Below are 27,379 nucleotides of genomic sequence, written 5' to 3' on the forward strand. Positions count from 1 at the left end.
CTAATGAGATTATAAATTATTGTCGGTATAGCGGAACAGTGTTTTTTTAGCACACCGCTCACTCGGGTACCGTGAGGGGAAAGTTTATAGGGGCCCCACCGGCTGTTTGACTCTGATGTCTCCTCTGTAATCTGTTTATGAACTAAAAACAGGGCCAGTTTGCGCGCTGCCTCATATTGCATGATTAATTCCGTTCCGCCCCCCACCGTCTCCCTCTCTCTCTTTCTCTCTCTCTCTCTCTCTCTCCTCCGTGAATTACCCAGTTGTGTTAGAGATGAAGAGAGGCTTCTCCATCGTTACGCAGCCTCCAACTCCGCGCAGCGCACGGCCGCCGGGTCCACTCACTCACTCGCTCACTGCCGCAGCTCCCACTGGCCGCGCTGTGGATAAGCGGACCCTGCATCCTAAAATTTCTTTCTTTCTTTCCTTGTTTAGTTATTTCAAGTCCCCCCCCCCCCCCCCCCCCCCCCCTTCCCCTCTTTCTTTCTGTCTCTCTCCTTCGCTCGGTTTTCATCCTCTACCTCATTGCAGTCTTCTCACGTACCCCCCACCCACCACCACCACCCCAACCCTCCCTCATCCTCCTCATCCGCCTCGGCCGATACAGGAGAGGAGAGAGAGGGAGAGTAGTGCGGCTGGACGTGAACGACATTTCGACAGTCACCCTCTAAAGTGTTTCTTCTGTCGCTCCTCGTAGCTTTTGCCGGCGGACTGAGTGAGTATTACCTGCATCCGAGCAGTGCCGAGCGTCGCTGCGTGGATCGGTGGGGAAAGAGACAGGCAGACAATGAGGAATGCAATTGGATTGCGTTACTCTGCCAAGGATTTTCATACATAGCCTGGTAAATGCTTTAATATGCCCCTTTATAGTGACTGAACTGCTCATGCTTTATTCCAACTAACTATTGCAATGTCTAAATTGGAGTGGCTGTGAGTTATGGCCCCTCATGTATTTGATATGTGAAGCTGCTCGCCTGGTGCGGGGTCTGTGCTTTGCTTTGCTGGGAGCAGGGGCCCTATGTAAAAAAAAAAAAAAAAACACTGAGTGTGTTTTCTGACCGCCAGAGAGGACACGGAGGCAGACAGTGGAAATATGTGACATGAATAATATGGGGAAGGAGAAGCAGTGACCGTCATCTCTGGTTGGCTTGCGTCAGTGTGTGTGTGTGTGTGTGTGTGTGTGTGTGTGTGTGTGTGTGTGTGTGTGTGTGTGTGTGTGTGTGTGCAAATGAAAGAAAAAAGAAAAGAAAAGACTCAAGAGAGACAAGGAGGAAAGCCACACCTGTGCCAGGCCTGACTTATAAATAAAGCAGCAAGAGACATATGCACACATCACATTCAGCCAGAGTCGCTTTTTTTTCCCATGATGATGCAGAGCTATGCTGACTGCTGACTACTTCACTTGGCTGATCTGAGAAGGAGGCTTGAGTGTTGACTCTGTTGCTTCCCATTAAGGCAAAGTCTAACAGGAGGGATCCCAGTGGTCTATCTGGACTGAGTATTGATCTTTTTCGTAAAGGAGGAGGGGTGTTTTTTTTTTTTAGCCCAGAGACAAACTGCACCCCACGGATAAAAAAAGATCACCCACTGGGACTCTGTTGTGTTGCGTTCCAGTTTGTTTGACAGTATACTGAGCACGTTAGCCCAGATTGGTGAGTTTTCTCCTTCCTGAGGCCATCCAGCACGTCTTGCAGCATTATGAAAGCTCACACTCTATCCACACGTGTTCCCGCCACCTGTTTCTGTTTCCTGGCAGGCTTCAAAAGCATACTTTTTGGATATGGTTTGACCTTTCGTGCATTGTTTTCTGCACACACAAACACACACACGTGAGAAACTTGGCTTGGGAGCTGCTTCTCTCTTAGGCAGGCGTACATTGTGTGCAGAGCAGGAGGAGGGCTTTGATGTAATCAATATCAGATTTCAGCTGTTTCACTGTGAGCTCTCATCCTGAGTGGCAGACTTGACTGACTTCTTACTGCTTATGCAATCCCACTCCTTTCCTCCTCCTTTTGCACCCACTCTATAACCCATTACTCTCTCCTTATCTGTCTGGTCTTTCTCTAATTCTCTATTCCTTCACCTTTTCTCCCATCTTGCTTCCTCCTCTGGTTTTCACTCATCCCTTCATCTCTCCCCCCATTATAATCACCTCCGTGATTGCTCTTTCTTTCCCAGGCGGTGATGTTTTCACTGCTGCCTTCTTGTCTAACCCGCCGATGCCAGATTATTGCTGGATGATTACAGCCACCATACCATCATGATCATTATTGCATTCCGCTTGCCAGTGTTCAACACTGTATGAGCAGATCGAGATGCTTTATCCAATTTAGATCTCATTAAGGCTTGAGAGGAAATATCTCAGTGCAAGACTCTGCATTCTCAGCTGTTTTAATTCTTTTTTTTTTTTGCTGGTTTCTTTCTAACTTTTGTAAAATTGTTCATTCTCCCTTCTGATAGTAGTCGGAAATTAGATGTTGAAACATTGTATACATTCCAATAAAGGGGTAAGAAACTGAGAACTCTGCTAATCTGAGACTGAAAACACATTGAATTCGGCCATGAAAAATGTGTAATAATCCTGGTCTTCTTACATCACCGTCACTATCAGCATCAGTTCATACTCCTGCCTGTCACCGCGCTACCTCCACATCAACCGGGTTTTGAAAAATTCTGAAGAGTTTTGATTTGCAGTGGTGCTTCAGCTCCGCTGTCATTATCGCAATAATGACCGTGACAGGTCTTGATGGCTGTTGATAACCCAACATATTTTTGCTGATTGATAATCTCGGGTAGTTTGCGCCTGACCCCCCAGTGTTCCCTGATTGCCATTCATCCTATTAAATGGAGCAGTTCATTAGACAGAGGCATTATGAATCTGATTTGCATTTACTCATATTCATATTGCATACATTAAAACAACACTTGCATGACATTTTAGCTTTGCCGGCCTTTTGAGAATAATGCTGAATATATTCATCCCAGCTGTTATTATTTTTTGTCCCCTACTTGTCCGAAAAGCCACTCTGAACATGGTAAAATGTGATTCAGAGGTGAGCGTGTTTGTGTTTGTGTCTTTGATTTGCATTTACAATGTCAGTATTTAAATTTGCATTATAAAAGCATTTGGTGCATCAGCTAAGAGACTGTTCAGTTTGCTTTCAAAAAGCATTGTTTTCCTTTGTTGGATTCAACTTACCTTGCAAAAATTGGCATTCTGCTCAAAGTTGTCCACATTTTGTCACATTATTACCACAAAATCATATATTTTGTTGTGTCTTTATGTAATAGATCAAAACAAAGTAGCACATCATTGTTAGGGGTAAGGAAAACACCACATTGTTTAATAATTTATTTTCTCCCTAATTAGTAAATATTGTAATCTCATTTTAACACACCGTAATTACAGCTGTCCTGTGAAAAGCTCCGAGATTAATCATGGTTGTGGCAGCATCATGGTGGGGGTTGTTTTTCTTTAGCAAGAGCAAGGAATTTGGTCAGAGTTTATAGGCAGATGGAGGTAAATCCAGGGTATCTTTGGAAGAAAACCTGTTGGAGGTTGTAAAAGATTTCACCTACCAACAGGGCAACAACCCAAAACATACATCCAAGCCATTGTGGAATGGTTTAGACCGAAGCTTATTCATGTGTTAGAATTACTCAGGCAAAGTCCAGCTCTTAGACCAATAAAAACTTTATGGCAAGATTCCTCTATTCAATCTGACTGAGTTTTAGCTACAGTATTTTGCTCAGAAAAATAGGCAAACATTTCATGTTTCAGCAGAAATTTGTAAGGCGGTTGTGTTGGCATATAATAAAATTTGCCAGCAGAAGGTGTTAGTTTTTTTTATGTGTTTAGTGTGTGTTTAACAGCCAATGAAAGTTTAGAAAGGGCTGAATTCACATTTGCTACTAAAGCAGAGACTAAACAATTGCTGATGTACAATCCACTTCTACCCATTGTTTGTTGCTTCATTTAAATCCCAGCGTGTGAGCATTTCAAGTTACTAACTTGTGTTGAACGAATTTCTATGAAAAGTTTTTGTTTGTTTGTTGTTATTGGACTTCTGTGCTAGTCACGGATTGTCCATAATGAACACCATGTTCAAACATAAGGGTGTCCATCAGTGCACTTGGCACCAGGACACCCTAGGCCGAAGGTCAATGATCGACTTTGTTGTCGTATCATCAGACCTTCGGCCGCATGTTTTAGACACTTGGGTGAAGAGAGGGGCTGAGCTGTCCACTGATCACCACCTGGGGGTGAGTTGGATCCGCTGGAGGAGGAGAAAGCCGGATAGACTTGGCAGGCTCAAGCACATAGTGAGGGTCTGCTGGGAACGTCTGGTGGAGCCCTTGGCCAGGGATGTATTCAACTCCCACCTCCGGGAGAGCTTTGACCAGATTCTGAAGGATATTGGAGACATAGAGTCCGAATGGACCATGTTCTCAGCATCTATCCTCCTCAATCCTGCCATCACACATTCCCTGGTGGAAGCAGAGGCTGGGGACTCGGGGTTGGACTCTTTCATCACCCAGGCTGAAGTCACCGAGGTGGTTAAAAAGCTCCGCGGTGGCAAGGCTTCGGGGTTGGATGAGATCCGCCCTGAGTATCTCAAGTCTCTGGATGTTGTGGGGCTGTCATTGTTGACATGCCTCTTCAACATTGCGTGGTGGTCGGGGACAGTGCCTCTGGACTAGCAGACTGGGGTGGTGGTCCCCCTTCATAAGAAGGGTGACCGGCGGCTATGTTCCAACTACAGGGGGATCACACTCCTCCGCCTCCCTGGTAAGGCCTACGCCAGGGTATTGGACAGGAGTGTCTGGCCGATAGTTGAACCTCGGCTTCAGGAGGAGCAGTGTGGTTTTCGTCCCGGCCATGGAACACTGGACCAGCTCTAAACCCTCTACAGGGTACTCGAGGGTTCATGGGAGTTTGCCCAACCGGTCCACATGTGTTTTTGGACCTGGAGAAAGCATTCGACTGTGTCCCTCGTGATGCCCTGTGGGGGGTGCTCCAGGAGTATGGAATCGGGGGCCCTTTACTAGGGGCCATTGGGTCTCTGTACAAGCGGAGCAGGAGTTTGGTTCGCATTGCCGGCGCTAAGTCGGACCTGTTCCCGGTGCATGTTGGACTCCGGCAGGGCTGCCCTTTGTCACCGGTCCTGTTCATAACTTTTATGGACAGGATTTCTAGGTGCAGCCAAGGGCCGGAGAGGGTCTGGTTTGGGGACCAGAGGATTTCGTCTCTTCTTTTTGCAGATGACCTGGTCCTGCTGGTCCCCTCTAGCCAAGAGCTACAGCATGCGCTGGGGCTGGCCTGGGAACGTCTTGGGCTCCCCCCGGCGGAGGTGTCTGGGGAGAGGGACGTCTGGGCGTCTCTGCTGAGTCTGCCCCCGCAACCCGGTCCCGGATAAAGCGAAAGACGACGAGTACGAGTTTTTGTTTTTGAGTAATTTGTCATTTGTATGGGAAGATATTTTTTTACTGCAAGCATGCTGGGTGAAGGTGTTATGTAGATTTTGGTCAAGCCATACAGAGATTAAGTTGATTTGCGTTTTGAATTTTCTGCTATTTTGCAGAAATGAAAATGATGCCATATTATTGCGTTATGTTGTTTTGTTTATTTTGTTATAAATATGTACAATATGAATGTATCCAAACACATGTCGCCTGATATGTTTGAGATGTCCTCTGTCGGCTATGATGGCAACCCGTCATCTGACAAAGAGGGACGACAAGGACTGCTTGGCTATGTTGACGCCACTAAGCGCAGAACAGCGGTGCGATAAAATATTGCTTCCTGGGGAGTGAATACAAGTGGATGCTAAACCTTTTTAGATTTTGATGTGTAAAATATTTTGAAAGTTAGGTATTAGTATTCTTCAGTTTTACAATTATGGGGCATCTTGTATAGGTGTATCATAAAATCACAATAAAGAGCATTAAGGTTTGTGATTGTAACAAGAGTAAGTGTGAAAAAGTTCCCTAAGTGCAAATATTTTTGCATGGCACCGTATGTTTGTCATGGGTTGACTCATATCATGGCAAACTATGGCCCGGAGCTGGCCTGTACATAATTATTTCTGTATAATGAAATGCTTTCCCCATGGCTCAACAGTCTGTGTGATTTAACATTTATTTCCAGCCTGCTTGAAAATGCTTATGATGTATCACCAGTCTGATTCCTCCTGAAATGACTTCTCCTTCTCCTTCCCTGTCTGTTTCTGTGCGTGTGTGCGTTTGAATGTATGCATCTTTGCCTCGCCTGGCAGTGAAATAAAGGCCTGATGCCGCGCCGTAGCCCCAGGCTGCTCAGTTGAAAGGGAGAAGCAGTAGGATGCGGTGGGTCACTCTGACAGCGGCCCTGGGGTGTTTGTGCCTGTCCCAGGCATCGCACGGCCCCACCCCTACCCCCACCTCCACCCACACCCCTCTGGTGGACAACTCTGAGGAGGAAGTGGATGAGCCGTGCTTTGAGCCGTGCACATGCGAGGTCAAAGAGGGCGTGCTGCACGTGCACTGTGATGGGCGGGGCTTCACCAATGCCAGCCAGGTACCCCTTCGTCCTCATTTATCACGGGCTTTGCGACAATGTCATTAATCTTGTTAAAATACCGAATCTCCAATGCTAATATATTGTCTTTGTTGTAGCTTATGGCTTATTCTTATTGTTCACTTCCCCTAATTAATAAACTAAGTAATCAGAGCTATAATTAATCATCCAGGTGTCACAGTCATGGATCCGCCCTTTCAAACTCAACCTCCAGAGGAACTCTTTCAGACGTCTCTATAGCAACGGGTTTCAGCACCTTGGCAACGCGGTGTCGATGAACCTTGGCAACAATGCATTACAGGATATCCGAGTGGGGGCCTTTAATGGGTTAGCCAAACTGAGGCGCCTGTACCTCCATGAGAACAAGCTGGAGGTCTTCAGAAATGACACGTTCGCTGGTTTAGAGGCTCTGGAATACCTCCAGGTAGGCTCGAGCACATAATCAGTCCTAATTATCCATGACTGACTTTATCATTGATGAATCAGCCAGAGAATACAATTCGTTTCCATGCCAGAAACAGTCATGGATTGGCAGGTGGTCTGGGAGAAATGGGGTAAAATAATTTTAAGGTTTGCTTTTGAAGAGAGTACCCAAGTTTTGGTTTCAGCAGTGACACATTTGTCAAAATTGCCCTTTTTTCTTCTGCAGGCCGACTACAATGTGATCAAACGCATCGACAGTGGTGCTCTGAGGTTTCTCCACAAGCTTCAGGTTCTCATACTGAATGACAATCTGATCCCCATCTTGCCTGCTCATCTGTTCAGGTTACATCCTGATTATTTTACTCCAAAGCTTTTTAATTATGCCACGACTGATGTGTAGAAATATCACTGCCAGGCACAGTTAGTCACAGTGTTCTGCTGAGGTAAGGTTGTTGTAGCGCAGACACAGCGCCATGCAAAAGCACTTATATCTCTTTTTCTCAATTAGTTATGTTACAGAAACCAAACTTTAACATGCTGTATTGGAACTGTCACGTGATAGACCAACACAAAATGGTTCATAATTTAAGAAGAGTGAGACTTTTCAGAAAACTTTGAAAAGTTTTATGATAAAAAATCTAAAAAGTGTGTTTTGAATTTGTATTCAGACCTTTTTACTGATCATCTAATCAATAAATGGGCTTCACCTCTCTTTATAAATATAGCTGTTCTGTGAAGGCCCCAGAGGTTTGTTAGAAAACATTAGTAAACAATCAGCATAATGAAGACCAAGAAACACAGTAGACAGAAAAATGTGGATACATTTTAAGCAGGGCTAGGTTATAAAACAATATCAGGTGTGGGAATCTGTTGATAGAACAACTATTAGGCTTGCACTTTACTCTGCCTTTATAAAAAAGTGGCAAGAGGAAAGCCATAATAAGTTCAGTTTGCCACAATACACATAGAGGATACAGTAAATGTGTGAAAGAAAGTGCTCTGGTCAGGTGAGGACGAAATGTAACTTTTGGGTCTAAACCCGTTGTGTGGCAAGAAGACTAACACTGCATATCACCCTAAAAATCCTACCACTGTTGTTAAACATGGTGGTGGCAGTATCATGCTGTGGGACTGCTTTCTTTAGCACGAACAGGGAAGCTGGTCAGAGTTGACAAAAAAGGTGAACCCTAATACAAGGCAATCCTAGAAAAAAACATGTCTGACTGCAAAAGACATAGGACTGGGAGGTTCACCTTCCTGCAGGACAACGAGTCTAAACTAAACATCACACTCAAACGGTCCTCTATAATTGTGACAATGCATACATGGATTCAGAGATGATGACTGTAATTAAATATGCTGTGCAGAAATCCACTTGATAATTGGTAGCAAGGCCATTCAATGTGACTTTGCAAAGAAGAATGAGAAGAAATGTTGTCTTTAGATGTTTACAGCATATAGAGACATACCCTGAAGTCTTTCAGCTGTAATTGGAGCTAAAGGTGTTTCTACAAAGTATTGATTTACAAGGGCTGTGTACAAATGCATTCCACAATTTTCATACTTTTTTGGGGAAAAACATTAAAAACCCTGTATCAATCCTTTAATTTCATAATTATACTCTTGTTCTTGATGTTCTGTCAAATAAAACACTAACAAAGTATATTCAAGCTTGTAGTTGTGATGCAACACAATCTGAAAAAGCTCAGGGTATATGAATGCTTTTGCAAGGCACTATATGTCATATCATAGAAGATTAATTCAGTATCGAATAAAAAACATATTCATTGCAGTTTGTCCTTTTTACTAACTCGCCTGCCTCTCCTCCCCCTCCTACTCCAGATCTGTGTCTCTGACTCATTTGGACCTGAGGGGAAACCGTCTGAAGAGCCTGGCATATGCTGGGACCCTGGAGTACATCGGCCGATCCCTGATGGAGCTACAGCTGGAGGAGAATCCCTGGAACTGTAGCTGTGAGGCGGTGCAGCTACTGCAGTGGCTGGGTCAGATCCCCTACACAGCCGTAGTTGGGGATGTTACCTGCGAATACCCATTTCATCTTCATGGAAAGGACCTGAGGGAAATCCCTCGGAAAGAACTTTGTGCTGACCTGCCGGATAAAGAGCTGCAAGAAGAGAGAGGTGCTCCATCAGAAGGATCCCAGCCCCAGCCTCTGCCCCCAAACTCTAAACACAACTCCAATCCCAGGACAGTCAGGCCGACAAAGCCATCATCTATGGTACATGGCTCTCGACAGAATACTCACACTTCATCCTCCTCCTCTTCATCAGAGCGTAAAGAAAGGGAGAGGCAACCGAGGCCGACTAAAAGACCTCGACCCTCCAGAACGCCCCCCACAGCTCGCAGTTTGATGCCCAACCAGAACCCCCCTGTTGCAGGTTACCAAACACGACCTCCTATACCTATCATTTGCCCCATCCGTTGCACCTGTAACCTGCACATTGCAGATCTAGGCCAAACCCTCAACTGCAAAGAGAATGGATTCCACAACATGTCCCAGCTCATGCCTCGGCCCCTCAATGGCCGAAAGCTCTTCCTAGGCGGGAACCTAATCCAAAAGATCTATCGCGCGGACTTTTGGAACTTCTCCAGCCTTGACCTGCTTCACTTAGGGAACAACCGCATCAGTTACCTCCAGGAAGGGGCCTTCTCCAGCCTAATAAACTTGAGGACCCTCTCCCTGAATGGAAACAACCTGGATAGATTGAGCCCCCACATGTTCCTAGGACTGCAGAACCTAAGGTAAGAAGGTTTTGCCTCGTTCAACATTTCAAGCACACGCTCCCCTCTTTGCACTTCAAACAAAATCCTTTAACCAAAGTCACATGTCAGCTTAAGGTACTTAGAAATTTGTTTGTTTAAAAAAGTTGAATTAATTTCACTATAATCCTGGCACAGCATATAGCGCTGAAAACATTGATTACTATTATGCTGGAGTTTGATTGAAATGAAGGTTTCCCATTCTCTACCATGTTTGTCATTACTTAGTCACGCTGGCTGATGCAATGCTCCAGTTGAGTTGTAAGCCTGGTTCTGAGTGAGAATGTGAAAATGAATGTTTTTTGGTATTTGCATACAGAAGGTGTTGATAAGACAGCGAGGTGTCAGGATGATGGCAGGATTTTGTGTTTGGGAAAAGGCTTGTCAGAGCAATGCATATGTATATAAATGTCAGATTAAACTCACAATGATGAATCATCAGTACATAATGCATATCTTCCTTCAGTAAGTGCATTAAACATTAATAAAGACAACAGATCAGAATTCATGCACATCTATCTGAAGAATGATAGGTCACCCGGGTTTAGATTTCAGCAGTACCATCTTTATATTTCCAGACAGGTTTAAGAAAATCTAAAGCCATTAATCTGACTATTAATCAATAATAAAGATCCTCTGCTGACATGGAAAATGTCTTCCTCTTAACCTCTCGTTAGCCTTTGTTAAGTGCTAAATGGTGACAGAGCGCTATGATCAATTTGAACTGGGTCTAAAGTGGATATAAAAAGTCTACAGACCCTAATTAAAATGCTTGTTTTTTATGAGGTTTAAAATTAAACCATGAAAAATCCTTTCAAACTTTTTAAACCTTTGATGTGACATTTATCCTGCGTAACTAACAAAAACAAATCTGTCCGACGGGATAGAAATATAACAAAAAAGTGTCAATACTCCTAACCCAAACTTTTTGCAGAAGAATCTTTTGCTTCAGTCTCAGCATTCAGTCTTCTTTGGTTGGAGTGTCTAAGCATCCCATATCTTGACTTGGTGAAATTTTCCCACTCTACCGTGAAGAAGTTTGCAAAATCTGTCAGATTGTGAGAACATCTCATACAGTGTCTTGCGAAAGTATTCGGCCCCCTTGAACTTTTCAACCTTTTTCCACATTTCAGGCTTCAAACATAAAGATATAAAAGTCAAATTTTTTGTGAAGAATCAAAAACAAGTGGGACACAATCGTGAAGTGGAATGAAATTTATTGGATGTGTCAAACTTGTTTAACAAATCAAAAACTGAAAAGTGGGGCGTGCAATATTATTCGGCCCCTTTACTTTCAGTGCAGCAAACTCACTCCGGAAGTTCAGTGAGGATCTCTGAATGATCCAATGTTGTCCCAAATGACTGATGATGACAAATAGAATCCACCTGTGTGTAATCAAGTCTCCGTATAAATGCACCTGTTCTGTGATAGTCTCAGGGTTCTGTTCAAAGCCCAGAGAGCATCATGAAGACCAAGGAACACACCAGGCAGGTCCGAGATACTGTTGTGGAGAAGTTTAAAGCCGGATCTGGATACAAAAATATTTCCCAAGCTTTAAACATCCCAAGGAGCACTGTGCAAGCAATCATATTGAAATGGAAGGAGGATCAGACCACTGCAAATCTAAATTTCCATCTCGAACAAGGAGAAGACTGATCAGTGATGCAGCCAAGAGGCCCATGATCACTCTGGATGAACTGCAGAGATCTACAGCTGAGGTGGGAGAGTCTGTCCATAGGACAACAATCAGTCGTACACTGCACAAATCTGGCCTTTATGGAAGAGTGACAAGAAGAAAGCCATTTCTCAAAGATATCCATAAAAAGTCTCGTTTAACGTTTGCCACAAGCCACCTGGGAGACACACCAAATATGTGGAAGAAGGTGCTCTGGTCAGATGAAAGCAAAATCTAACTGTTTGGCCACAATGCAAAACGATATGTTTGGCGTAAAAGCAACACAGCTCATCACCCTGAACACACCATCCCCACTGTCAAACATGGTGGTGGCAGCATCATGGTTTGGGCCTGCTTTTCATCAGCAGGGACAGGGAAGATGGTCAAAATTGATGGGAAGATGGATGGGGCCAAATACAGGACCATTCTGGAAGAAAACCTGTTAGAGTCTGCAAGAGACCTGAGACTGGGACGGAGATTTATCTTCCAACAAGACAATGATCCAAAACATAAAGCCAAATCTACAATGAAATGGTTCACAAATAAACGTATCCAGGTGTTGGAATGGCCAAGTCAAAGTCCAGACCTGAATCCAATCGAGAATCTGTGGAAAGAGCTGAAGACTGCTGTTCACGAACGCTCTCCATTCAACCTCACTCAGCTCGAGCTGTTTTGCAAGGAAGAATGGGCAAGAATTTCAGTCTCTCGATGTAAAAAACTGATAGAGACAAACCCCAAGCGACTTGCAGCTGTAATTGCAGCAAAGGGTGGCGCAACAAAGTATTAATGCAAGGGGGCCGAATAATATTGCACGCCCCACTTTTCAGTTTTTGATTTGTTAAACAAGTTTGACACATCCAATAAATTTCATTCCACTTCACAATTGTGTCCCACAGAATTTCTGTCCACCAGAGTCCTAAACTCAGGTTGAGCCATTCTTTCGTTAAATTTGATGTAGTCTCAGATTACTGTGATGCTGAAAAAGAAAATCCATTTTTAGCTTTCTAACAAAATGTTATATGTCAATATTGTCTGATCCATAACTCTTCATGATTTTTCCCACCTTTTCAAAATGTAATCCAAGAGCATGCTGCTGCCACCACCATATTTCACTGTGGGAATGGAGCTATGCAGTGTTGTTTTAATGTTAAACTTACTGTTTGGAACTGTGGAAAAGTTCCAGTTTGGTTCCATCACAAAACCTATTCTGCTACAAGGTTTAGGAGATTTTAGCCAGGTCTGGATATTTCCTTTGGAAGAAAAGGATTCTGTTGTTCAACCCTAGAGGAGATCAGTACTAATCCTGCTGCTCAGGTTTGGCCATTGACTGCCTCCTTCACCACTTTCTGTCTTGCATTTTTGTGAGTTATGGAGAAACATGCAGTTTTAGTAACACTGCTGCTGTTACATATTTTCTCTAACTGCTGATATCTGTCTTGTCTGTGTTATGATATGCATTTGATGCTATGTGATTTTTGTGCACCCTTACCCTGACTCATGCCTTTGAACAAAGAGATAATTTTGATCCTCGCTAACCTCTCTGCAAATCCTGGGTTTAGCTAAAGGATTAATATAAAAAAATGTCAAGAAATTCAAACCAGAACAGCTGAACCCTAATAATTAATACTATCTATAACTCATAGCTGATGTTTTCCTGAGAAGACTGAATACTAAAGTTGACCTAAAGGTAGTTCAACAAAGTGTTAGCTGAAGGGTGTGTACTCGATTGCATTTTTTTTAATATTCTGCCTTTTTACCTCTAAGAGATCTGTTTTTATTTCAGTTAAATAATACAGGCTATTTGTCACATTGATGTTGGAAAAGGTATTCCTTTCTGTTCGTATGCCTTTTTTCAGAAACATAAGTATGCAGAATCCCCAGCAGGCATAGAAAGGAACATCACATTTTTACTAATAAAAAAAAAATAAAAGAAATCAGCATTTCTTTAAAAACATCCAAAGTGCTAATCAGACATCTGTGTGAAATTTGACATCGTTTGATACTGATTAATTTGTGAACAGGCAGAGAGGATATTGAATCAAATTTCTGCTATGATTTTGAAACATGAATATTCAGCGGTAATTTTGTCATAGTGGGATAAAGGAAAGTTACACTACAGTGAGCATGGACGGTTTTATTATGCTGTAAGATCGTTGCCCATTTGTCTTTTTTTGTAAACACTGATCATATCTGCTTCTATTTTCTCTGATTTTAGGTTCCTTTACTTGGAGTACAACTATATCCGTGTGGTAGATCCTGGCACCTTTGACTCTATGCCGTCCCTACAGTTGCTGTTTCTCAACTCCAATATTTTGCGGAGCCTCCCTGTCAATTTGTTTTCTGGAGTCAGTCTGTCTCGTCTTAACCTGAGAAACAATTTCTTCCAACATCTTCCAATGGAGGGTTTGCTGGAACACCTCAAAGGACTGGTGCAGGTTGGTGTAAACCCATATTTTACTTATTCTAACCACTGATTTCTGCAGTGGGATTTGTAACTCTTCTGAGCTGGTATAGTGCCTCGCAGAAGTATTGGATGAACTTTTTCACCTGTTTTTATGTTACAACTACAAAATGCTATGTATTTTAATATTGTAGAACAACACAGAGTAGCCATAATGATAAAATAGATGGAAAAAGATCCATTATTTTCAATTGTTTTTATAAATCAGAAAAGTGTGGCATGTGTTGTAATTATGAATATATTTAATATTTAATATTAATACTTTAATATTTTATTAAATAATATTTCGGTCTGTTAAGGGTTGTCCTGTGAATACCAGCCCAGTAAAGCGGTGGTATTAGGACAAAATTGAAAGTAGCCAAGCTCGGACATTATTGAACAGCAGAACTCTGCACACACGGAATAAATTCACCCAATTTCTTAATATACAAGAATTTATTAACAAAAATAAGTCAACTCAAAGTCAAACATGTTTCAATCAACAAACTCTTTACTATGTTAAAACAATCCAACTAAACTACCAAGCAGAATGAAAGAATAAGGAAGACTAATGGGCTATGTACAATATAAACAAGTTGATTAAAGATGGTTGAAAATCATGACCAAAGGAGTGATGCAACATTACCATGCAATGTTTATGTTTGAGAACCAAGGATTATCTTGAAGAATCTGGAAGTGAAGTGAAGTTAGTCTTGCAACTAACTTAGGCAATAATCAGCATACCTTTAGACAACCATTCACATTGCAAGATCAGATAAAATATTATTTTAATAAAATAATATTTTAAAGAATGATTTGCTGAATAAAACCAACCTTCTGGATGATCATTTCTCAACGGTGTTTAATTAGCTGCCTTTATTTATTAACATAATATTTAAAGAAATATTATTTTGAATAAGAACCAAATCTTTCTGGAAAAAATGGGGCTTAATTGGGTTTACTTAGTTTTCAAGTTTAGTAAAATAATTTTTAGGGAAATATTATTTCCTAGATTGAAAACTAACAACCTTTTTGGGTAAATGATCTTTAGTAGCAAGCACATGTTCTGAGCAGTTAGCGGTTAAAGCTAACAAAAGAAGCTGATAGCTTAGCACCAGAATCAAACACATACCTTTAAAATACCATTAATAAAAGGGTTAAAATGCATAAGCGTGGACGGCACGTTATGACCGATCTTCTGTGTTTAAAATCACGCTTTAAATAAAGTTTATCTTAACTTTAAAACAAACCCAAACACAGAACACACAAACTGAGCACATGTGCTGTGTAGATAATATGCTATCACTGAGATGGCTGAGTTTCACACAAACAAAACCAAACATCATAAAATGAAAAATGTTTAGATTATTTCATTCTAAACTACTTCTCTCTGCCCAAAACACAACCTCTTACGTGAACTGTGCTGAGCAAAAGTTGTCCGGGTGACGAAGTTGAAGAAACATCCACAGTGAACAAAGGGTTAACTGCAGCTAACCTCCGTAGCTGTGGGTTGAGGCGGCTCCATCTGTCAGCCGGCCAAATTACTCTGTAGATGTGCAAAGCTGGTAGAGACATACCCCAAAAGACTTGGTGCAGCAACTGCAGCAAAAGGTGGTTCTACAAGTATGAACTCGGGGATTAAAGAAAAGTACTTGTTGGCATTTTCAGGGTTTTTTTGTTTAATTTTATAAAACACATATAAGCATTCTTCCTCTTCCTTATGTGCTACTTTGTGTTGTTCTAATACATGCACCTATTATAAAATACATTGATGTTTGGGGTTCCAGGGGGGACTTGAGCTGTAACTTGCACATAGCTGTATTAATCAGATACCTTACATGGGACTTCAAGCTGATTTTGGCCAAATTCGCTACTTTTATGTTGTTTGTCAGTGGTAAAGCTAAGTTGATGTAACTCTGTCACACCCTTTGTTTCACTTAACAAAAATGTGTTTACTGTCTTTTTTAAAAGCAACAAAAATGCAAAGGTCTAATATACTGTGAAGAAACAGCATGTGGTATCATTACATCTTAATGAATCAAGTTCTGACAAGCCCCTGCTGCATTTTTAAACTTCTGGTAGTCCCTGATCTGCTGGCCTCTGAAACAGCTGGAGTTTTCTCCCATCATCTGTTGTTTTGAGAGCTCTGCTGCAGCATGTGGGACTTGGTTTGTGCCTCAGGTATTCCAATTGGAAAATTGCAATTGACTCCATTTGCATAAGTGGTCTTAATAAATCAGGAGCTACACTGGAGAAAGCAGAAGCCTTTAAGTGTTTAAGCTTAGTTTTAATTAATGCAACTTACGATAAATGGACTGTATAAAATGCAGCATATTTTAATTTTTTTGTTCTTTTCACATCTAACCACAGCTTTAAGTGACTGGTTGCAGCACGCAACGCAGAGATGAGGACACATATTAAGTCCTTTCAACCAGCTTCCTAAGATTTCAGCAAATTTAATGTAAGCTTTTCTTAGACAGCCAGAGCAGAATGAGGTAAAGTGGGTGTAGATTAGCCTGAATGTCATTGTGAATTTCTGTTCTTATTTAGCTCGATGTAAAAAAAAATTCCAAACTCCCCAGTTCCAGGTTTGTGTGGGTGAGACTGGCAGTTTAGCAGCAATTTCCAAAATGTTTGCTCATAAAGGACGAGCTGGAGGAACCTTGCAAATACAAATAAATGCATTATGCCTATTGTGCAGTGCTCTTATGTTCAAGAGAATTTAAGATTTCGCAAATTGGATGCATGCAGTGGACTGTATTCATGGAGCCCAGCTGTATCACCATTATAATGCTGGAAATCTGTACCACAGTAACTGAATTCATTTATCAGGGTTGTTATTTCCCTAACAAAGCCATATTAGCACCAACCGTTGGCTGCAGAAAATAACATGACAGCGATATCACCTGTTGGCTTTCTGGTGGGCTGTTTGAAGCTTGGGGCGTGGGCTTTTCTGGGTGCTGCGGTGTGTTTCTGAGACAGAGTTTGCACTGTAAAATCAAAGGCTAAGACTGATGAAAGCTGGATTTAGCTCACAGCTGCTGGAGAAAACAAAAAAGAAAAACAGAATTCTGACAAAACAGCAGCACACACAGCTTACAGTCTGCACTGCCGTCAAGAACAAGATTATGCAGTTACACCCACTTAAATGATATGAAAAATATTTCCCCCAGCATACTGTTAGAAAAATAAATATTAGTCTGACGTTAAAGAGAAAATTAAAATCATTGTGGTGTGTGTAATTTCTAAACTGGAAAATTAATGCCAGCACGAGAGCAACTGAGCCTTAAAGCAATAAAAAAAAAATATATATAATAAAATCAACTTACGCGAAGCGGCATCTGAATAGGAGCCAGAAAAATATACAACCCAGGAAAACATATGTCTTTGTCAGTATGTTGGTTTCAAGCAGACACTTCCTTGTCATTGCCAGCATTAATCAAGAAACTTGCCCGAGGCCAGGTTTGGCTTTTAGTGAAACAACTCTCTGTCTAAAAACCTTGATGCAACTGCCACAACATATACAAGGAACCAATTACACCCTGGTGTAAAACACTGAGACAGAGACAGATCGAGTGAACAGGACAGTGAAGCAGTTTGGGAGGTTTTCTGACTGATTAGAGGGAAAGTATCCACTGTAATCGCTGCTGAATTATTCAGATCTGTCCTGGCACTAGTGTTATCAGAGCCCCTGTCCCTGTTAAAAATCTCACTCTCAGTCAAAACTGGAGCTTTTGTAAGTTATAAGGGTTATAAATATCCCCTGAGCATGAATTTAAAGCCAGTCAGGGGGCTTCACACAAAGCCTGAAAATGTTGGGATTTGTTGTGACTTATTAAAAAACTCAGGGACCATATGGACGCATGATAACTTTTAAGCCATCACAATTTTATTCTGACAAAAACACTCGAACAGCAAATCAGCAATAAATCAGATCCATGAATGCAGAGACAGACATTTATACCCTTTACTGATGTCAAGTCATGGAATTGTGTATGTGGGATCACGTACAGAGAGAATAAATAGAGAACCAGGGCTATTATAATGCTGCCAGATGGGTAACATTTACTAATTACTAACCTGCTCTCAAGTGATCTTCACCTGTTGTTCAGAATTCAGACGTTTGTTCATATGAGGAGAATTTAGCGAACCAACTTTCTCTCTCAGGAAACTCTTATGCTTTGTATAGTAAACAAAACTATTGAACAGAACGCTGCTCTGGAACAATCTCTGTAGCTATTTTCACATAACATTTCCCCCTTGAATGCGGTTATTTTAGCATCCAAATTGACAAACCAAATACTTACTTACTAAGAGGGATTATCAATACCATGATCCATAAACTGAGTTTAAAATCGATAGATTGAGAATAAAGTCATAAGTGGACTGATATATGTATATGGTATATGTAACAACATAACAAAATAAGGATAGTACTTTGCAGTTATGTTAATAATCATGTTACTCAATTTTTTTTGTAAATGGTATCTATTTAACGTGAATAACAAAAGATAAATCAAAAACTATATCAAGTACATGATTATTCATGATTGAACATAAATACCTTAGCATCAGACAACATTTTTAGTCTCCGCAACATGAGCAGTGTTGCCAAGTCTGCTTATTATAAGTGACTTTGGACTTGTTCTCTAAAGTCGCTTGCAAATTTCATGAGTTTTTTGGGCTTGTTTTAAATGTAAAAGTTGCTTATTTGGGCTTGGCTTTCTTTTCGAGTGAAACCCCTTGATTATTTCCCAGCTCCCCACAATAAAGCAAAACACGAGTGGTAGATAGTTTGTCCTTTCCATGCTCCTGTTTCCTGGTTATTGCACCCGGCCGAGTTGACTTGGCACACTCAAAATACACTAACGCAGGAGCCTAGAGGGACAGGGAAACAAGTGACGAGACAGCAGAAGAATGAGTTGCAGTAAGTGGGGAAAATGTAGGGGAAAAAATTAAAAAGAGTGGGAGAAAGAGAATGCAACGAAAGACTGGATCCGACCTCAGATGGGAAATATCTCAAAGACATTATGCCGATTCTGCAAGTGTGAAATACGTGCTCACCATGCCGATTAATTTCAGCATGTTAATACCGAGAAGCACAAAAAAATCTGTGCACATTTCTCTTCCATGAGGCTAACAAACATGGGTTTCACTGTCCCGAAACACAACAAGACAAAACAAAGAAATTATCTAAAAATAGCCACTTACGTAGTCTGTCATACATCAATCAGTGCTGTGGGCCATCTTTGTGAACTCATTGGATCCACTTCGACTGACAGTGAGATCAAAATACACAGAACAAAATGCACTGCATTAATTAATCATGCAATTGCCCCTTGCATGTTCAAAGACCTCATGAGTGATATTGGAGATGCCCAGTATTCTTTTGTAATCGATGAGGGCACAGATTTCAGAACACATCTGTCAAGCAGCTGTGTTTGGTCTGAATAAATGACTAAGATTGTGTTAACCTTTTTGAGACTAGTTAGCATGGATTGTATAACAGCCATCTGCTGTGACATATTCAAAATGCACTTTATTATTTATAATATAATAATAAACGTACATTTACTGTTTACAGACAGCCTCTGTTTTATAAAGTGTGGTAGGTTGCCCCTTGGGCTTTTTTTGTGCTAGTTTTCATAAAGCTGGATGCTTGTTTCTCTTGCAAGATCTGGCAACACTGATTATGAGAGTATTTTTACTTTGTGTTGGTTTGTGAAAACCTGCCGGCCGATCTTTTTAGGACAAATTACCCAATAGTCTCCTTCTACAACCTTTTCTTAACACAGCATAAAGTAAGCATGCCCTAACTGGCAGGACAATTACTTAAGTTTTTAGCAGTAGCACATTATCAATGCACCACAAAATGAGTACACCAACTGTAAAATTAATTATTGAGGTTAATTGAAAGTCATCTTAAATAATGTTTAGAGATGGCTTTAAATTTTTAAAACTGTAACCATAAATGACAAAAACACAATAAATAATGTAAAATGCTAAATGAAAATGCGTAGGCATAACTGTGGACATATACTTGTAAGTATGTCATGATATAAATGTAAGACAAAACATTGCTCTATATTAGCGTGTAGATGAGTTTGTCTAGAACCTTCTGGTCCAAATGTTACATGACCAACATATGTCATCTCCAACAAAATGAACTCTGAAGTTAGCACTAAACACCTAAGCCAGCTGTTAGCATGCTTCTTGATATTGACTCAAAAAGTTTTCTTTCACCCCTTCATGATGTGAAGGCAACAGAATAAACTAAGATGTGAGCTGTGTTACTAAATAAAAAGAGTTAGACAAGGCTGTCTGGCTGGTGAATGCATGTTCCAACCAGCTGCTGGTTAGCATGGTTAGCATTGTTAGTGTTTGTTGCTGGTAGGCGTCATTACCAGTTTTGAAAGCTAAAAGCCACTCTGTATTTGTCTTTAAACAGTGACTACTAACAAAACATGTAAGATACGATTTGGGTTTTTTTTCAGGATTTGTGTTATTTAAATCAATAAATTTTGAAAAGCTCCTCTGAGAATCAAATTTGCCCATTAAAATCACAAATCTTTAATTTCATGTGATAGAAGAAATGCATATGGTGACGTAAAAGAAAGATAAAAGGTTTTCAATTTTTTCCCATTCTTTTTTGGAAAATAGCACAAGCCAGTTGAAAATACACTGCTCAAAGAAATAAAGGGAACACTTAAACAACACAAGATAACTCCAAGTAAATCAAACTTCTGTGAAATCAAACTGTCCACTTAGGAAGCAACACTGATTGACAATTAATTTCACATGATGTTGTGTAAATGAAATAGACAACAGGGGGAAATCTTTGGTGATTAGCAAGACACTCAATAAAGGAGTGGTTCTGCAAGTGGGGACCACAGACCACTTCTCAGTACCTATGCTTTCTGGCTGATGTTTTGGTCTCTTTTGAATGTTGGTGGTGCTTTCACACTCGTGGTAGCATGAGATGGACTCTACAACCCACACAAGTGGCTCAGGTAGTGCAGCTCATCCAGGATGGCACATCAATGCGAACTGTGGCAAGAAGGTTTGCTGTGTCTGTCAGCGTAGTGTCCAGAGCCTGGAGGTGCTACCAGGAGACAGGCCAGTACACCAGGAGACATGGAGGAAGCCGTAGGAGGGCAACAACCCAGCAGCAGGACTGCTACCTCTGCCTTTGTGCAAGGAGGTACAGGAGGAGCACTGCCAGAGCCCTGCAAAATGACCTCCAGCAGGCCACAAATGTGCATGTGTCTGCACAAACGGTTAGAAACCGACTCCATGAGGAAGGTATGAGGGCCCGACGTCCACAAATGGGGGTTGTGCTCACAGCCCAACACCGTGCAGGACCCTTGGCATTTGCCAGAGAACACCAAGATTGGCAAATTCGCCACTTGCGCCCTGTGCTCTTCACAGATGAAAGCAGGTTCACACTGAGCACATGTGACAGACGTGACAGAGTCTGGAGACACCGTGAAGAGCGATCTGCTGCCGGTTTGGCAGTGGGTCAGTAATGGTATGGGGTGGCATTTCTTTGGAGGGCTGCAAGCCCCTCCATGTGGTTGCCAGAGGTAGCCAGACTGCCATTAGGTACCGAGATGAGATCCTCAGACGCCTTGTGAGACCATATGCTGGTGCGGTTGGCCCTGGGTTCCTCCTAATGCACGACAATGCTAGACCTCATGTGGCTGGAGTGTGTCAGCAGTTCCTGCAAGATGAAGACATTGAAGCTATGGACTGGCCCGCCTGTTCCCCAGACCTGAATCCGATTGAGCACATCTGGGACATCATGTCTCGCTCCATCCACCAACGTCACGTTGCACCACAGACTGTCCAGGAGTTGGCGGATGCTTTAGTCCAGGTCTGGGAGGAGATCCCTCAGGAGACCATCCACCGTCTCATCAGGAGCATGCCCAGGTGTTGTAGAGAGGTCATACAGACACATGGAGGCCACACATAATACTGAGCCTCATTTTGACTTGTTTTAAGGACATTACATCAAAGTTGGATCAGTCTGTAGTGTGTTTTTCCACTTTAATTTTGTGTGTGACTCCAAATCCAGGCCTCCATTGGTTAATAAATTTGATTTCCCTTGATGATTTTTGTGTGATTTTGTTGTCAGCACATTCAACTTTGTACAGAACAAAGTATTCAATGAGAATATTTCATTTATTCAGATCTAGGATGTATTATTTGAATGTTCCCTTTATTTTTTTGAGCAGTGTAGATGGAGGGGGAATGTTATTAGCAATTATCAAGGCTGGTAACAAAACGCCGGTTGGATTTAGGACCAAACTTTGACTAGGCCATTCTAACACATGAAAATGCTTTGAGCTAACCGTTTCACTGCAGCTCTAGCTGTACGTTTGGAGTTGTTGTACTGCTGGAAGCTGAACCTCCTCCTCAGTCGTTATCAATCTTTTGCAGCCTCTGATAGGATTTAGCGGTAATACAGTAAAGGTGGCTGAATACAGATACACACCTCAATTTTTTTATTTAGTTCTCAAAAATATTGAAAGTCATGCACCATTTTCCTTCCACTTTACATTTATGCATTGCTTTGTGTTGGTATCAAATAACATTCCAGTAAAATACTTTGAAGTTGGTGGTTTTAATGTGGAAAGAAATTGGGAATAAATTTTGTAAAATCTTGTGAGGTTAACCATGGAGATGTTTGGGCTGTACAATTGTTCTTCTTAGTGCATGTGTAGACACAGGTACATAGCTTTCCTCCCGTAGTCCAAAACATGCACGTTAAGTCAGCTAGTACCTAAATTGTCCTTGGGTATGAGTATGTGTGATCTGTTTTGTGTGTGCCACACCTCATGACTCATAGGATAGGATTAGCTTGATAAAGAAAATGGATGGAAGGTAGCTGATAAGGCAAGTAGATGTTAAGTTGAGACACATAAGTAAGATCCATCAATACAAAATCCATACTAGTAATTACATACTATTTGGTTGCACATCCTGTGTATCCAATTTCATCAGCACAATAAAAGCAGCTAAAAAGAAGTTATGTCCTCTTGTAACATGAACCAGTTTTCTTTATTTTAAAGTGCGCAGCACAGCATAAAACACAACCACAATAGGTGTTTTAAACTAAATAGTGAAGCTCAGCAAAAAAAGCCTCTGTCATTATAGGTTTTTATGAGCTAGGAAGTTTGACCACACTACTTGTGTGCATTTTCTATTTCCAGAGACGAGATGGGTCTCTGTCTCAGTGGCTGTCTGACTTAGTAATTTGGTTTTCACATTACATGCCAATAAAGCCCTTTTAACTTCAGTGATGCATTTTTCTTTTGTTAAATAAAGACAGAATTTTCTAACCACTGAGATAAAAGTAATTTACTGTTAATAACCACTGGCATTTAATTATGTGTAGGGGTGGATGATACGCTAGGACATAATGAGTGTAAGACTAATTATCATAGTATTAATTTAGTATCAACAAGACTTCATATCCACACGGGAGTGTCCTTGCATGCTTTTGTATGCCAGTTTTAAAGGCAGGAACAGTGAAAACCAGCGTACGTCTTCATGTCATTACAGAACTAAACAGTTATCAGCCCATTCCAATCCCAATATCCAAACTGATGTGAAATTCTGCAACATTAAAAGTCTGTATTTGTTTCCCCACAGAATAAAAGATCAGAAGCTTCTTTCCCCTTCGTTGCAGGGGATGTTTAGCTATCACACAGAGGCAGAGATGCCTGTTTCTCTACCAACAGCGGCCTCAATAGACCAGAAACCTTCACTCTTTGCTATTAGATCCGCTCATGCTCCGTCTACAAACGGCTGTACAGAACAAGTTCATGCCGTTCCTCTGGGGATTGTGGGTGAAGTCACTCGGGGAAATGTGTAAACGTAAAAGTACATGTTACAGGCAAAGGGAGCATGAATACATCATGAAAGTTTATAACAACACCACGGCCAAGAAGAAACCTCCCTGGAAAGTGATAAACAAACAGTAAAGGGTGTAGACTTTCAAAGAGCAAATTGATTTGACATGGTATTCACTTCATATGCATAATTTTATCTGAAGACATTTTTACTACATAAAATCTGGAGGTTCATGGGAATAATGTTTCCAGTGAATGAATCACAACATGGAGCAATGTCCTTAGGATAGATATGGTGCTGTTAAAAAATATCTGCCCCATTAAATGTTTCAGATCATCAAACTAATTTTTATATCAGAAAAAAAGAACTTGAGTGAATACAAACCAAAGTTTTCAAATAATATATTTTTTTTATAAGGGAAAAATGCTCTCCAAACCAACTTAGTCAAATGTGAATACTAATAACTGGCTGTTCCATCCTCAGCAGCAATGGTTGGCACAGCTAACCAAAATGTCAGCTTCCCTAACCCATATTCTGCTGACTGACATATTAGCTTTGCTAAAGCTAAACCGCTAAACAGATAAATAATTTTGGACTGCTAATTGCTAACCACTAACTGCTATAAGACGACTGTCCCTTAGTCACCTTCCATACTGTGAAGAATAACTGCAATTCAAAACTGCCTTCAGCCAGCTGCTGCTGTATCCCACAATGACGTCTTGTCATGTGTACACTTAGTAAGCCAATAGCAATAGCTTTTACTGATACCACATACACGATACACGCTCAGAGGTTACAGAGCTTTCTCTGTTGCAGATCCAAAACTGTGGAATGATTTACCACTACATGTCAGGCAGGCTCCCTCTCTCACTGTTTTTAATTCTCATTTAAAAACACTTTATTCTCTGGCCTTTGATCCTGTGTGAATTATGCTTAACCTCATTGTGTTTTTACTATTTTAGTTATTGTGATTCCATCTTTTTTTTTTTTACCTCTGCTTATTATTGGGTGAGAACGCTGTCAAAAACAATGTGCATGTAAAGACGGAAATGTGTGCATATTAGTCAATAGTTGTGCATAAGTAAAATCCAAAAGAGGTATTGTATATTTTCTCTGTAAGAATAGAAAATAAAATGTTACAGCTTCAAGAAATTACAAACACAAAGTTCAAGTTTACAGTTGTGATTTATTCTTTATGAATACAATATGCTATAACAGTTTGTGAATACGATTTCTTTTCTTTGAGAATACAAATTTACATCAGCGACTTGGTGTCACGTGATCTCAGGCTGGTTAGTGGAGCATAGAGTTAGTAAACGTAGTGCCAGATTCAGTCTAAAAGGAATATTAGAAACAGAGGGGAGATAGGGGGGAAATCAAGAGTATTATAAATAAAGCATTGTTCTTATTTTTATTAAATACAAAACTAAAACATAGAATATAGTGGGTGGAGTTATACAATGATGTACAGTAGGTGGCAGTATACACCTCTGAATTTGTTGCAAACCGCTAGCAGAAGAAGAGACGAAGAAGCAGCAGCACTAGCGCTAAGATGACGGACCAAGAAACTACGGTACAAAGCCAGGTAATGTTAAAAAGTTTATATATGTCTTAATGTCGTTAATATATGCTCTTGGTCCGTCATCTTGGTGGTAGTGCTGCTGCTTCTCCTTCTCTTCTTCTGCTGGTGGTTTGCAACAAATTCAGAGGTGCATACTGCCACCTACTGTACATCATTGTATAACTCCACCCACTATATTCTGAGCCTGAGATCACGTGACACCAAGTCGCTGATGTAAATTTGTATTCTCAAAGAAAATAAATCATATTCACAAACTGTTATAGCATATTGTATTCATAAAGAATAAACCACAACTGTAAACTTGAACTTTGTGTTTGTAATTTCTTGAAGCTGTAACATTTTATTTTCTATTCTTACAGAGAAAATATACAATACCTCTTTTGGATTTTACTTATGCACAACTATTGACTAATATGCACACATTTCCGTCTTTACATGCACATTGTTTTTGACAGTGTTCTTACCCCATAGCTTATTTAAGTATTTTATTCTGTGTCTTCTACTTCTTTCCTTTTATTGTACATCACTTTGGTTGGTCTTGTTGCTGTATTAACTTGCTTTATAAATTAGGTGGTAGGGTATAGTGTACCTAAAAGACTCTTCAAGACATGCCCACAACATAAAGGAAATAAACTTATGAATTTTGTTAGCAGACGTAAAGTTACCTAATCGTTTCCAAACTAAGCAAAAACACTAATCAGGTAAATGGAGAATTCTTTCCACTATTAGCTGTTAGTGAATTATTAGAACCTCGCCCACCACTGCTCGACAGCAACAACTGCCATCAAGGGTTTGCAATTACTGGTAATGAGTCTTTTACATTACTGTGGATGAATTTCGGCCCACACTTTTTTGCAGATTTTTTTTAACTCACCCCCACTGGAGGAATTTTAAGCCTGAAATGCCTGTGTAAGGGCATACCACAGCATCACAACCAGATTTAAGTCCAGACTTTGACTGGACCATTGCCAAAACCTTGATTTTGTTGAGCAGAGGCAGAATTGCTAGTGTTCTTCAGACCATAGTTCTGTTTGAAAACTGACAACGTAGGTAAGTGAGGCCTACTGTTCTCTTGGTGTTGTTCTCTGCTCTTTTGTGACCTCCTGGATGAGTTTTTCATGTGCTCTTGGAGTCATTTGACAAGCTGCATTCCCTTGGGATAAATTCAACACTTCCAGGTTTACTTCATTTATAGATAATGGCTCTGGAGTCTCAAATCCTTTAAAATGTCATCCTCAGTCGTTTTGTGACAGATACAAGACTGCTTCTCATCTGTTCTTAAATATGTAGATTGGGTCATGATATGCTACTTTTTAAAATCTTTTAGCCTTTCTCATGTCAAATGGGTTGCATTTAAGGGATTTCTCAATTTTACAAACCTGAAATCAATCAAGCAACTATGTGGCTGGTGAAATTCAGAAAATGTGGTCAGTCACACTTCACAGGGCCAGGTCAGTTTGGATGGCTCATTTTGTTCAAGTCATCATTTGAAATTAGCATTTTGTCTGATATTAAAAGTTGTTTATCTGAAACATTTAAGTGTGATAAAAAGAAAAGAAACTGATGACATCTATAAGGGGGCAATTACTTCTTCACAGCATTGAAACACCAAAGTAGAGAAATTTGAACATTTCGCATAGCCCCATGTTTGACAGATTTCAGGTCAAGTTCATACATTCCAAATTGATCCTAGTTATTAAACAATGCAGTCAAGTTCAGTTTGTTATCCAAACTGGATTTCTATCTAAGGAAATCCAGCAGATTGCATCGAGTCATTGACTTGCAGCATTCACTTCTCCTCGACAACCATGTAGAGACAATAGACAGTCAATGCATTGGGTCGTTGACTACAGCAATCCCTCATACTGAGCATGCATGTAACGACAGCAGAAAGGAAAACCCTCCTTTAACAGGAAGAAACTTCCAGCAGAACCTGGCTCAGCGTGAACGGCCATCTGCCATGACCGACTGAGGGTTTGAGCAGACAGAGCACATACTGAAAAAAATATATAGAAATACTGTTCAAGGATTACTTTCTATGTTTAAGAAAAATAAAAAGTTAACAG

The 27,379-nt window shown here is 40.8% G+C and overlaps 1 protein-coding gene across 1 annotated transcript in view; it reads left to right on the forward strand.

Annotated features, from left to right (window-relative positions):
• Nucleotides 1-6,134: 6,134 nt before the first annotated feature.
• LOC124884918 (SLIT and NTRK-like protein 3) overlaps nucleotides 6,135-27,379 on the forward strand; it is a 30,380-nt gene continuing 9,135 nt past the window's right edge. The window contains exons 1-5 of the mRNA XM_047392969.1: nucleotides 6,135-6,556; nucleotides 6,729-6,980; nucleotides 7,206-7,321; nucleotides 8,822-9,742; nucleotides 13,652-13,871. Of these exons, the coding sequence (XP_047248925.1) occupies nucleotides 6,341-6,556; nucleotides 6,729-6,980; nucleotides 7,206-7,321; nucleotides 8,822-9,742; nucleotides 13,652-13,871 (1,725 nt within the window). The 5' untranslated portion in view covers nucleotides 6,135-6,340. The remainder of the gene's footprint in view (nucleotides 6,557-6,728; nucleotides 6,981-7,205; nucleotides 7,322-8,821; nucleotides 9,743-13,651; nucleotides 13,872-27,379) is intronic.

This window comes from Girardinichthys multiradiatus, chromosome 19 (assembly GCF_021462225.1).
Source record: "Girardinichthys multiradiatus isolate DD_20200921_A chromosome 19, DD_fGirMul_XY1, whole genome shotgun sequence".
Classification (NCBI taxonomy): Eukaryota; Metazoa; Chordata; class Actinopteri; order Cyprinodontiformes; family Goodeidae; genus Girardinichthys; species Girardinichthys multiradiatus.